Source organism: Crinia signifera, chromosome 8 (assembly GCF_055691185.1).
Source record: "Crinia signifera chromosome 8, ASM5569118v1, whole genome shotgun sequence".
Taxonomy (NCBI): Eukaryota; Metazoa; Chordata; class Amphibia; order Anura; family Myobatrachidae; genus Crinia; species Crinia signifera.
The window spans coordinates 22001544-22016243 of NC_139224.1; the positions used below are offsets into that span (position 1 = coordinate 22001544).

The 14700-nt window shown below is 47.4% G+C and overlaps 1 protein-coding gene across 1 annotated transcript in view; it reads right to left on the reverse strand.

The window, feature by feature from the left end:
- Positions 1–1369: 1369 nt before the first annotated feature.
- GXYLT2 (glucoside xylosyltransferase 2) overlaps positions 1370–14700 on the reverse strand; it is a 28489-nt gene continuing 15158 nt past the window's right edge. The window contains exons 4-7 of the mRNA XM_083155972.1: positions 8536–8787; positions 4822–4945; positions 4307–4479; positions 1370–2504 (exon numbers count right to left, since the gene is read on the reverse strand). Of these exons, the coding sequence (XP_083012098.1) occupies positions 2322–2504; positions 4307–4479; positions 4822–4945; positions 8536–8787 (732 nt within the window). The 3' untranslated portion in view covers positions 1370–2321. The remainder of the gene's footprint in view (positions 2505–4306; positions 4480–4821; positions 4946–8535; positions 8788–14700) is intronic.

A 14700-nucleotide genomic window follows, 5' to 3' on the forward strand; every position in this document is an offset into this window, starting at 1 on the left:
AATATTTTAACAGTAAGATTTATTGTCTACATGGGACAGTGGGTGAGATGTACTAAAAGTCTTTGAGAGTGATACAATATCGAGAGTTAAAAGGGGGTAATTCAGACCTGATCGCACAGCCAAGAATTCGTATGGTGCTCGATTATCGATACACTGCGCAGGCGTACGGGCCATAACACGCGATGAAATCCTGCTACTTTTTCTATTCGTAAGCCGATGGCAAGATGATTGACAGGAAGTAGGCGTCTGGGGATGGAAACCTGCCGTTTAGTGGGAGGGCTAAGAAAAACGCAGACGTGCCTAGGAAAACGCGGAGGGTGTGTGACATCATCAACAGGCCAGATACGCCCATGTCCATTGCGCTGCGGAGTGAGTCCAGGGCTGCTCTGAGCCTGCGATGATTTGTGCCCAGTGTAAAAATCGGACAATGGTGAGCGGCATGCGATGGGTTTCGGACATTCGCTCGGCTGCGAAGAGACTTGTAGCCATACACATCTATTCGTACAGCGAGCCAATTATTTAGCAAAGTGGGATTTCACTGTAGCGGGGCGGTGGCTTAGCTGAACGCTGGATGCTGCAAATTCGCTGCTTTGCGATCATGCCTGAATTAGCCTCAAAGTTCCAGACAATCAGCTCCTAACTGTGGGCCTGATTCTGGTTGACTCAATTTGCTGCTTAGCGAGCCATCTAACGCCATCGAGCGAGCGAATGCCCATGCGCGCCCCCCCCACCGCCGTGTAAATTTCCCCGACACATTGTGAATGGATGTTTTGCATAAACATCCATTCGGAACGGAGCGTATGGGGGCAAAACCATTCGATGGTATGATTTTTCCATCATTCTTGACTGACCTACATGTGCGGCGTCCGGGTCTGAGAACGGGGCAGGCGTCCGGTGACGTCAGCCACCTGCCTCTCCAGCGTTTTCCTGGGCGCACACTCAGTTTTTGTGGTAACGCCCAGGAAACACAGGGCATCCCCATGCGAATGACCCCTGCCTGCCTCCATCCCACCACCCACCCCTGCATCTGTGCAAGTCACCGAAGGTGTCCGCACCGCAGCCCTGTACATAAGCATATCCTAATATACGCATGCGCAGAGGCAAAACTTCAGTGAAGTGAATACACCTAGAATCACCCCGTGTTACAGACAGTTTGAAAAAAAAAAACTGACAGCTGGGAGCTGGTTGGCTGGTAGTTTATCGAACTCCACTTTATCAGTCTTTACGGCTTAGTACATCTGCCCCTTAATTCCAATGCTCTATTCCGTTGGATAAATTAAATTGAACTGTTGAAGGTTGGTAAAGGCTGAGAGATGCCTGTTCCCAAGTACTGACATTTAAAACAAGCCTGCAAATGTGATCCCAGTACTTAAGCTTAAATAGCATTTAATGCATTTCTAATAAAGCTTAAAGGCATTAAAGCTATAAAAGAACGTTTTTTCTAAACATGGCTCAAATACAACAAGAGTTCTATAGCAACCACCCAGATATTCGCATCAGCCCGCTAAAACCAAATATTCAAGTGGCTGCTACACATTTAGTAATTAAGTAAACCTGTTTGTTCCATAAATTATCTTAAGAGGTCATCTTTAAGCTTTCTATGATCTTGTAAAACAGTAACATTCATAAAACCTTCAAACAAACCTGGACAAAGACAAAAAAAAAAATACAAAAAATTGCCACGCCTACGATCACAGTCTATTAGGCCGACCCCACGATCCAGTGGGCCGCGCCCACAATTATCCGGAATCATATGCATTATCATAAGCGCCTTCAAATCCGGTATTGACGAGTTTCATAGGTCCCATTTAATAAAACGATCACCATCCAATTTTGCAGCCTTCTTACCCTTTCAGTCATCACCCCCTTTTAACTGTCCGTTGCCTGGATCTAAGAGTGAGACTGGACCAAGAACCCTATCTGATGAACAGCAGCACTTCCATTTATGAGAATTCCACAGTTCTACCGCACACCATAAAAACCTAAATATATAATGTATAAAAAAGTGATACATTCCCTAAAAACGGAATTCATATTCTTTTTAATGTATTGTTCTGTTTGACAGATTTTTTCTTCTTTTTGGTATGCACAATCCACCCCACCCCCCCAGTTGGATATTGGTATTCCAGGATATTCAGCTGGGTACTTTATAAATGTCTATGTAGAATTGCAGAGAACGACTGGCGCCTTCGTAGTTGCATAGTTTTCCACTCCATTGTTCACCCATAAAAAACGTTGTCTATAAAAAAAACTTGAGATCACGTCTGAAGGAGGACGACGACTTCCGCTCCGTAGTCATTGGAAGTTCCCTATTTATATGGTCATATTCTGACTCGTGAACCGGCATGGACAATCACTCGCCTCTCATACAGCCTCTTCATGGTCTGCTCGATCTGTTTGAGGAACACCTGCGGAATTCTACCACATAACGTGTGGACGCTTTCCAAGAACTTGGTCTGGAGCGGGTAATACATGGACTGAAAGAGATTTCCATCGAACGGATACTGCATAGGGAAATATAATAATATATATTAGGAGCAATTATAACAGTATATTCTCAAAGGTATCAGTAGATCTCATTAGGTCTTCATACAATTAATGCACTACTCGCCCATTCTACCAGATGCCCCCCAAACTTTCTTGCTCACATGTTTTAAACAGACTGTTACCATTGTCGACAATCCTTTTCCTATATACTTATGGTTTCCATATTGACATATATGGTACAAAAAAAAAAGTATTTCTAAATATGTAGCAGCTGTGCATTATGTAACACAGAAGTCACCTGCAACTCCTGGGAGGTTTACTAGGTGGCGCTGCATCTTAAGTCATCACAGTGTAGTCTCTCTTTATTGTGATTGTGTACTGTTTTCTACCTTTAGGCGATTCTCCTCATAATAGCTTCCAACTGACCCAATATTGGCAGAACAGTCCTGGTTTCTGGACATCAAAGGAGGTGATTCAAGAAGGGCTATTAAGTGGGGGCTTAATTAATCCAGATTTTAAGAGCTCAATGTTGAGATACCTGTAGCCTTAGGAATCTCCTGTAACAGCTCCCAGTAGAGTTTTCTGGCAATATTTCTCTGAGTTCATTCTTGAACACTTCTTGTCTGGCGCCTACGCCAGGGTACGAGCGCATTTAAACTTGTCAACTGACCCGTAGGACAAATAATGCTTCTTTTATAAGCAATTGTTAATATGGCAAGCAGATCATGGACACTTGGGCAAGGAGCAGATGTTAGACCATCCATGAGTACAGAACATACCTTTTGTTATAAATACCAAGGTGGTCTTTAGTGATAAGGATACTCTTGATGATTTATTATTGGAGTAAATTAGCTAGAAGACCAACGGTCAGCCAACCTTGCAAAGTGGACAAGAGAACGAGCTGGTTTTATCATAATCCACATAAAACTGGTTAAGTTCCTGGAACTGCAAAGTGTAATCATTAACAAACTGCAGCAACACTTGGGAGAAACAGAAAACAGACGTATGTTTCAAATGAGGAACTGGAGATCTGAATTTACAGCCCGTGTTCTACAGAACCTTGGAGATGAACGATTATGTTTTCATTGATCCAGGAATCCATCTGTAGGTCCATGGGCTGTGCCGAGCAGGGGGCTTTTAGGAGCTTGGTCATTGGCTAAGAAGGGCTTTAGTGATATTTTTAACACAAACATGGAGGTGTTTAACTGTACACCTGAACAACCCATGTTGCAACCCAAGGGTATTATTTCACATGCAGGGTAAATACTGGCTGCTTCTGCATGTAGCTCACAAATGCTTCATGTTTGCACAACAATTGAGTTTGGACACGCCGCTCCCAAATAGAACTCTCTCTGCACGCGTGAAGACGTACCCTAATTGTATTTAGGTAGAATGTATTATTCTGAGACACTGCGATATCAATGCCCTGAGCCTGTTTATGAAAGAACCAATCCTGACAGAGCATTTCTACATGGCAAGTCTGTCAGTCACTCAACGCCTAGTTAGGGCAGCACCTTACTCCCAACTTGGCAGCAAACATCACAGGAGTTACACAGAGTATGATGGACTGTGGTCATGTGAGCACGACAGTTACTTTCTGCATATTATTTATCTCAGCATTACACAAATAGGAGAGCCACACCCACTGCCACTGAGTCAGTTTGGAATGGCAGTTGGTGGCAGTGGGTGTGGCTTGAATTTAAAAAGTTGAATGTTTAACTGCTGCAGCCCCTCCTCAATAACCTTTGCTTATTGGTTTGTACACGTTCCTGTAACTTTCCCCTTCAAATAAGAACAACGGTACTAAAAAAATACGTACGTCTCGAATGACTTCATAGAAGGCTTTAAAAGCTGGCTGCTTGTCATCATGGTACACGCCTCTGTTGCCGTGGAGAATATAGACACCGTCCTCCTCTGCCGACTTGCAGTTACTGCCGTACATGCAGTGGTCGGGCCGATAATTCCACTGGCACGGGAACACATACAGGTTCTCTGATATAAGAAAAAAAGATTTAATCGTTAAATCCAAGCAATAACATATCTCCATTCAAGGTCCATAAGTAAGCAAAGAACCAATCAGCTTCTATCATTCTGTCGAATTGACTTGAGAAATGCTACCACAAAGCTGATTGGTTGCTTTGTGCTACTTCTCCACAGGCCCAAGTCTTCATTGCTTGATATGTAAACCCCACCGAAAGTGTAATTTGAGATATTTTCAAGGACAACACTAGGTTTTTTTCAAGGTTTAAACTGTACACCGGCTGTAAAACTGTATTACTTTTAACCAGTTAGGGACTCCTACTCACAGGCAGCTGTGATTCCTACTGTACATACCTGGGTTGAAATAGAAAATAATATTAAGCAAGTCCTGGTCTCCCCACGTGATGTAGTTTTTGTATTTCTGATACAGCGGGTGAAGCATCTCTTCCCAAGTCAGGCCGGCTGGGATCATGTTATTCTACAAAAGCAAAAACAGAACTGTGTATTAGCATGAGTGGGGGTGGGGCAAATACAAAATTACCCTGGCCCCTGTGTGGGCCAGGAGTGCAGCAGAGACATAACCACGCCCACCTGTGATTCTCCCATTGAATACATAACAGAGGGGGCATACACATGTCCCCTCCAGAGGCCACGCCCCCCAGCACCTGGGCCTGCCTGAAGTCTCTGTGGCCCTTTGTGTCAGAAGCGGCATAAATTTCCACTATTCCGGCAAAAATTATAGATGTGGGTCCGGTTTTGCCCCTTTTTATTTTAGCAGTAATGGAAAGGTGGCGCTACTGCCGCAACGATTAAACTGTGCCGTTATTTCGTTTATACATGGTTTATTAAATCATATAAGCACAAACTATTCTGCTTAGAAAAGAATAGGAGTTGTCATGCTATAGATCCAATTACTGCTCATTAGACCCAATTAAGCACTGTTACATTGCACAATTATCTGCCCACTAAATGGCAATTATAGATTGGAGTGCCGCTTTCAGTCTTCCGAAGTGCACTGCCCATTGGTCCCGAAGAAGCAGATTGACTGACAGATTGACAGTCAGTGGGAGTTTCTGGGAGGTAACAGGGGTGTGGCTAGCCAGTCATAGGCGTGTCACCGTCAGCAACTGCATCCAATGATGAGAGAGATAGTCAGTGTGAGTTCCTGGGAGGAAACAGGGGTGAGGCTAGCCAGTCATGGGCGTGTCACCATCAGCAACGGCATCCAATGATGCAGTTACAATGACACATTCAGCCATGTTCAGATGACAAAACTGCATTGGCCAAACTGTAGGTGCCATCTTTGATGTAGCAACCAATGGTGAAACCATGCCGCATCTTAGTACATGCCACAATGGAATAGCGCAGTTGCCATTAGGCATCTTAGGAGGCTGAAAATCAGAATCAGGCCCAAAATGTGAAAAATGCCAAAGCATGGAATCCTTTTGCAATCATTATAACGGGTTGGGATCATTTGGTCTACAGTATGATGGTCGACACCATTAGGTCGACATGGGAAAAGGTCGACATGGTTCTAGGTCGAAAGGTCATTAGTTCGACAGGTCGTTGGTTGACAGTCAAAAGGTCGACATGGGGGTTTTCACTTTTTTTTTTTTACCTGAATGTCAACACAGTCGACATGGACACAGTTTAAAGTGCGCTCGCAATGCGTCAGGTACGGTGCTTCGCTACGCTCGGCACACTATTTTATTCTCCCACCACGCCCTAGTGGATGGTAGGGCATGAAATACCGCCTGTCGGCACAAAAAACAGTGAAAAGCCCCATGTCGACCTTTTCACTGTTGACCTAGACACTGTCAAACTAATGACCTGTCAAACTAATGACCTTTCCACCTAGAACCATGTCGACCTAGAACCATGTCAACCTTTTCCCATGCTGACCTAATGGTGTCAACCTAATGACTGTCGACCATCATGCTGTAGACCAAATGACCGCATCCCATTATAACAGAGGAACAAAACAGGCAAATGATAACCACAAGGGAACATATTTGTGGTTGATTGAGTAACCCTCTATGTTTTGGACGTGGCAGGGAAAGTGCAGATTGCGACCGATGACACAGGTTGCACATTGTGTATAAGGACATAATAGCGTCCCTTTAATTTCCGGGCTCAGATGATTTATATACACTGGTTATCTCCCCGCAGGCCCTCTGCATTCAGTACACTATTATCCAGCGTGTGGCAGTAAATAACACTGACAGGAGCAGGGGAAAGTGCTGTACATCTCCTGACTGTTCTCCATGTTGCAGTCCAGTGGGGACATTAGTGCTGCTGTTCACCTTGAGAGACGATTCTACCGATCCGGAACATCGCTGTCACAATGTGGTGCTGAGTGACTGGCTCAGTGCCAAGGGGCCTCTGATTTACAGCCAGTGCCTGCACTTTATCAGCAATTGTAGTCAGGCATTACAGCGCACGCACGTATATTGCTTTATTGCACTGGTGCTGAATAGGTCCTCCATTGTTATACTACGGATATTATGTAGTGCTGTCAAATCCTTTCTAATGTGCTACACAAATATGTAGGGCACGGAAATAGCTAAAATTCCCCTTTTTTTTAGCACAATACATATATTTTTTATAATTCCCTCTGGGGTGGATTCAGAGACTGGCGCATCTTTGACAAAAGCGTAAGCTTAGGCATAGTCAGGTGGCCAGTGGCGGTCTCAGAGGTTATCGCAGCAGGGCCGGCAGAGCGGGGCTCGCAGCAGGGCCGGCAGAGCGGGGCTCGCAGCAGGGCCGGCAGAGCGGGGCTCGCAGCAGGGCCGGCAGAGCGGGGATCGCAGCAGGGCCGGCAGAGCGGGGATCGCAGCAGGGCCGGCAGAGCGGGGATCGCAGCAGGGCCGGCAGAGCGGGGATCGCAGCAGGGCCGGCAGAGCGGGGATCGCAGCAGGGCCGGCAGAGCGGGGATCGCAGCAGGGCCGGCAGAGAGTGGATCGCAGCAGGGCCGGCAGAGCGGGGATCGCAGCAGGGCCGGCAGAGCGGGGCTCGCAGCAGGGCCGGCAGAGCGGGGCTCGCAGCAGGGCCGGCAGAGCGGGGATCGCAGCAGGGCCGGCAGAGCGGGGATCGCAGCAGGGCCGGCAGAGCGGGGATCGCAGCAGGGCCGGCAGAGCGGGGATCGCAGCAGGGCCGGCAGAGCGGGGATCGCAGCAGGGCCGGCAGAGCGGGGATCGCAGCAGGGCCGGCAGAGCGGGGATCGCAGCAGGGCCGGCAGAGAGTGGATCGCAGCAGGGCCGGCAGAGCGGGGATCGCAGCAGGGCCGGCAGAGGGGGGATCAGAGCAGGGCCGGCAGAGGGGAATCAGAAAAGGGCCGGCAGAGGGGAATCAAAGCAGGGCAGGGCCGGCGGAGGGGATCAGAGACATAGGTGTAATAATAGCAGTAAGTACAATTCCTACGTAGTGCAGCCAGTCTATCATGATGGACTCTGACCATAAACACAGAGGCCTTAAAATAAAAACTTTAAAAGATCCACACTCTGAAATCGTACTGGCCAAGGTAGACAAAAGTTAGAAAATGAATTCTGGGCAAATTATAGATCGGTATAAAGATGGCACTGCCCTATACTGACCTCTAGAATTGAGGCTATTAGACTTTATAGACCTTGTAATGTATGTCTTACCCTTCCAACAGTCCCTGCTATTACGCCTCTAATTCTCTTGTCTTCCATGAAATATCCTTCTGTGGTAGGGACCATTAACATGTCATGTATTCCATCATACCCACCTACTCCCCTCCATGCATATCGTGCCCCCTCATCCGTCCCGGTACATATTATACTTAAGAACATGAAGAATGTTTGTTGCCTACTTAAGTCTCTGATTTGTCATCTATATATATATATATTGGGAGTTATTCAGGTTGACACGCAGAGCTGCAAAGTTCGCAACGCTGCGTGTCATTTTCCCCTCGCCCGCAGAACCCGCCACCCCCCCCCACCGTGTCACTGGGTCATTTCAATGGGAACGCCCAGCGTTCCCATGGGCGCAAATACCCGCTGCCTCTTCTATGACCGGCGAACCCCCATTGAGAGTTGTACCCTTTACCTTGAACTGACGATTCCTGATACGAGTCAGGTTCATCAGCATGACCCCAGAGTTGACTCCTGTCGTGCCGTAGAACGGGTGTCGAGCGAACCGGCTGTACCATCCAATCTTTGGTACCTCGTGTTCGGGAGCCATCGCTGCCAGCTGGGTGCTATTGAACTGCTTCAGGAAATCCCAGATATCATCCAGGGGCCTCAGGAACAGAACATCGGTGTCTACGTACAGCAAGGAGTCCACGTCTTGCAGGATCATCTGCTCATTAAGAACAATCGTGTTAATCAACCAGGATCGTTTCCACTAACGTCTGTCTGCGAAGTAGCGGTAAAAAGTTTTTAAACTTCCGTTAGATATTTTTTTTACACTTAACTTTATTTTGGAAATGGTGTTGCCGAATAAAACGGTTTAGTAGTCAACTATGTTATTATACATCAAGTTTCTGCAAGTCGGCGGCCACTTAATACTAATCTTGGGCCACTGTGTGAGCCCCCGCCCAATGGGGGCCCATTGCGCCCCCATTGCTGTAAACGGAAGCCGGGTCGGATGACCCAACATACCTGTTTACACTGCCCGCTACCCAGGTCCTGCCCGTGTTCTACCCTGGAGGTAACAAAGGAGGAGGGGATGGTGGGAGGGAAAGGGATGTGGAGTATATCCGCACTGATATTAATTAATTGGGGTTGGTAAGAGGAGGTAATGAGGGATCTGTAAAAAACTGACTAAATTCCAGTAACTAGGAACAGTGGGTCCCAGAGCACTCAGACAGTATGGGGGAAATTTATTAAAGGAAATTTGTAAAAAATAGGTGTAAAAATAGGTGTATTTGTATCCAGAAATACACTTATTTTTGACATTTACTATCCCGAAAATACGGCAATTCGTATTGATGTGCCATCAATACGAATTGCGGTATTTTCGGGATAGTAAATGTCAAAAATAAGTGTATTTCTGGATACAAATACACCTATTTTTACACCTATTTTTTACAAATTTCCTTTAGTAAATTTCCCCCTATGTGTCTAGTGGTGCCTCTGTATGGGACAGTCAGTGGTGCACCCCAGAGTAACAGTTGTAATTAAACAATGCCAAGGGAGGAGAAGAGGGAAAGAGAACTCTGGGTGGGGGCACCCTTGTATTACAGATACATATCTTGATCTGTAATACAAGGGTGCCCCCACCCAGAGTTCTCTTTCCCTCTTCTCCTTCCTTGGCATTGTTTAACGTGTTCTACCCTGGTCAGAAGTCCTGTGTAAAGGGACACGGGTTAACCCCTTTTACACCGCCGTTGACCCAGGTCCGCAAGGGAAAAACCAGGGATTTTGCCGCGTGTCAAAGGGGTATTATAGTGAAATACGTGACCTCATCAGCAAAGAAAAACCGTTCACAAATGCGTAAAACGCAGAAGAGTATAAAGCAACTTAAGAAAAGGCAACCACCATAATAAAACAGTGTGAATTTGAAATGGAATATTTTTCAGAGTGCATTACGTCTAGCAGAGAGAGGCGTGAGCAACCGGAGCGCAGTTTACTGCAGAGGTGGATATAGAGTGCAATATTACTGGGGGAAACACAGCAATTAACCTTGGCACGCTCAGGCTAAGAGCTGCAACACCGCGCATAAGACTTCAACGCCATCCGTAATTATCCCTCACTCATATGGGCTGTAATCTCTCCCAGTACCAATCCCCGCTGGTGAGACAAGCAGATGACATTTAGCGCACCCCAAAGGAAGGGAACATTCCCATTATTACATCCTAGGGATACCGTAATACTCCTATTAAATTTCATTCTTAATCTATAGTCAGGGTGTTGGATATTTTACATGTCGCAGAAGGTTGAGCGAACGAAATGGTGTATTTACTAGGGACTGTGTGCAGCAGCGATGTACGAATTTACATTACAGAATTTGGATAGACGAATCTGCTTACTAAAGGGCCAGTAATACAGTGTTTGAAAGAGGTTTCCAAGCTTGGGTTGTGTCAATGAAACTTTGAAATAAATATATGGTATTCATCTCTGCCTTGTTATATTTTAATATTTTCCTAGTTAAAAGTCTGTGAATGGGCTTAGTCCAGGGTTGCCTACCCTCCCAGAATGGCCAAGAGACTCCTGAAAATTAGGTCCCCCTCCCAGCCCCCTGGAAAGGTGGGCAACCCTCCCGGATTCTGGGAGGAGCCTGCTCCACCCCCACCCCCGATCCCAGCGTCCTCCCCTGACTGTCGCGTTTAAATACAGCAATCTGCGGGTCTTTGAGGAGAGGACAGGGCTAATATGTCATAATCGTGTCATTTTAACCCTAGTGTCCGTGAGTCTCCAAAACACTGCCATCTGCTGGCAGAGAGGGAAACTACATCTCTTTCTCACACATGCACAAACACAGATGTAGCAGACTAGCTTTCGAAGCTTTTGCTTCGCGCGGGCTTACTAGTATAATGTTCCAGCGCTCTGCCCTTTAAGCAGTGTCCTGCTAAAACAGCCGTCCCCAGGTCTCTTTGTCCCCTCCGCCGTGTGCAGCATCAACGCAAGGGAGAGCTTAAGGGGGGGTGTGCAACCTGTGGGAGCTGGGGTAACAGCGGCTGCTCCGGGCCGCAGTCTGTTGCCGCCCTTTGTGACCGGCCACCCCCCCCCTTTACCTCGAGACGGACGCTGCTTCTCCTCCCCATCCCACCTGGGCCTGCAGCTAGGAGCAGAAGCCCCACCGAAGGCAGCAGCACGTAGTGGGGAAGCAATGAGGCAGCCTCTCCTCACCCCCCCCCCCCCCACGCGAAGCACATCTCTCGCTGCTGCTCTGCTCTCCTCTCACTACAGCAGCAGTGAAGGCAGCAGATGCAGGCCTGACTGGACTGGGAACAAAATGTAAGTGGCACTTTTGGGGGCATTGTGTAACTACTGGTGGCATTCAGTTATAAGCAGGAGTATTGGGGGCATTACATGTAAGAATGTGTAGCATAATATAATACAGTAGACAGAGAGCGAGATAAAGTGGAATAGCTGGCCAAAGCAGCCATCTTTTAACTACTTTCAAAGCCTTTGCTAGAAAAATCAGTGGTTCTCAAACTCAGTCCTCAGCTACTCCCAACAGTTCACATTTTCCAGGTCTCCACACAGAATTGCACGTGAAATAATTAGCTTCACTCAAAATGTGTCAGTGAGTCATAAGTACACCTGTGCCCCTGCTGAGTGACTTGGAAAACATGGACTGTTGGAGGTTCTTGAAGACCGAGGTTGAGAACCACTAAGATAAATGACAATTAAGCTGATTGGTTGCTTTTGGCATCTACTTTATCTCTCTCCCCAAGGCTTGGTACATCTGTGCTGGAGAGCAGGGGGAAGGTGACTGCTAGCTGCAGCATGGAGGGTGTTAATCTATGGTGGTGGGATGGTGACTAATCAGAGGCCAGCAGGATTTACAGTCCCAGGAACAGGTGTGACAACCAATTCTCCTCAGCTGCAAGTTACAGCTCCAGTGTCAGTGTCTGGTGTGTTCCATCTGGGGATTAAAACAGCATAAAACAACATACACACACATAAGGCAGCCAAGCAGATCCTGTTCACACGGGGTTGTGTTACTTCCGTCCCATGCACACAGCGCGGTCACACAGTGCACGGTGCTTGTTCAGTCCGTAGAGAGAAGACGCGCCGTGTTTTTTATTTTAACAGAGAAGAATATTCATGGCTAGCAGGAGTACAATGGTAGTAGTAAGGTGTACACTGTTTATACACAACAACAAAGTAAGGCAAGTACACTGCTTTTCCTCCAGCTCTGTGACACACTGCAGCTAGCTACATGGTGATGTCACGCACTGCAGCTAGCTACATGACGATGTCACGCACTGCAGATAGCTACATGACGATGTCACGCACTGCAGATAGCTACATGACGATGTCACGCACTGCAGATAGCTACATGACGATGTCACGCACTGCAGATAGCTACATGACGATGTCACGCACTGCAGATAGCTACATGACGATGTCACGCACTGCAGATAGCTACATGACGATGTCACGCACTGCAGATAGCTACATGATGATGTCACGCACTGCAGATAGCTACATGATGATGTCACGCACTGCAGATAGCTACATGGTGATGTCACGCACTGCAGATAGCTATATGATGATGTCACACACTGCAGATAGCTACATGATGATGTCACACACTGCAGATAGCTACATGATGATGTCACACACTGCAGATAGCTACATGATGATGTCACACACTGCAGATAGCTACATGATGATGTCACACACTGCAGATAGCTACATGATGATGTCACACACTGCAGATAGCTACATGATGATGTCACACACTGCAGATAGCTACATGATGATGTCACACACTGCAGATAGCTACATGATGATGTCACACACTGCAGATAGCTACATGATGATGTCACACACTTCAGATAGCTACATGGTGATGTCACACTGCAGATAACTACATGATGAGGTCACACACTGCAGATAACTAACTACATGATGATGTCACACACTGCAGATAGCTACATGATGATGTCACACACTGCAGATGGCTACATGGTGATGTCACACACTGCAGATGGCTACATGGTGATGTCACACACTGCAGATAGCTACATGATGATGTCACACACTGCAGACAGCTACAAGATGATGTCACACACTGCAGACAGCTACAAGATGATGTCACACACTGCAGACAGCTACAAGATGATGTCACGCACTGCAGACAGCTACAAGATGATGTCACGCACTGCAGATAGCTACATGATGAGGTCACGCACTGCAGATAACTACATGATGATGTCACACACCGCAGATAGCTACATGATGAGGTCACACACTGCAGATAACTACATGATGATGTCACACACTGCAGATAACTACATGATGATGTCACACACTGCAGATAACTACATGATGATGTCACACACTGCAGATAGCTACATGATGTCACACACTGCAGATAACTAACTACATGATGATGTCACACACTGCAGATAGCTACATGATGAGGTCACACACTGCAGATAACTACATGATGATGTCACACACTGCAGATAACTACATGATGATGTCACACACTGAAGATAACTACATGATTGTGTCAGCAGAGAGCCGGCCAGTGGCGTAGCCACCGTGCGGAATCCCCCGCCACTGCTTGGAGGAGCAAGCGCTGCGGAGGGCACTGGGTTCAGGATGCAGTACAGGCGGTCAGTGTGAGAGGTGCAGAGGCGGCCGGTAGCAAGATCAGGAAGGTGCAGAGAGGGACCTTGTTGATCTTGCTGCCGGCCGCCTCTGCACTTCTCACACTGACAGGCAGCGGCGCCAGAAGCAGGAAGCAGGGGTGAAACCCTTCCCTCCCGGAGGACCTCGCTGTCACTACTCGAGAGGACGCCTGACCCGTTGCCAGGGAGACGCAAACGGCCCGCTCTAGTGCTGAGCACCGACCTCAAGGCTCACCTGCAACGGGCGTCTGTCTAGATGGGGCTAGACATGGAGCCGCCGCACGAAGTTCGAGCTGTGCTCTCAGGCCTGTAGCCGGATCTTGGAGAAGGAGCCCTGTGACGGAGCCCTGTGACCAGGTACCATGGCGGCCGTGTGCCGTGGCTGCGATCGGGGGAGGGGGGGCGCCAGTGATTTTTTTGGCTTGGGGGCGCAAAATTTTAAGTTACGCCCCTGGAGCCGGCACCTGATGTTCTGGGGTGTAAACAGAAGTGGCCATTTGTACCATAGTCCCAAGTAGTAATAATAGCTTATTGTGCAACGTTATACTATTAGGATCTTACTGCCGGTTTGCAATGGCCATGACAATGTCCTGGGCAGCATGTAGAGGTTAGTATTGCTATATCACAGAACTAAAGCCACAAGTTCAATGCTTAATCAGGGCCCCATAAGTGTGGAGTTTCTATGTGTTTCCTCCCAGACGTCAAAAATAAAAATCGGTAGGTTAACTGGATTTTGATCAAATTGACCACTGTGATACTATGGGGATGATTCTGGTTGACTCATAATATAGCGAGTTCGGTCCCGGGTTTTGGGGAGGGCGCATGGTCTATTATGCGCATGTGCAGCCCCACCTTTTGCGAATTGCTTTGGTGACTTGCATAGTTGCCGAGCTGCATGCAAGCATCGGGCCGAGGGAGGAAGGCTGACATCACAGGACGTCAGCCGGCGGCCCCTCTTC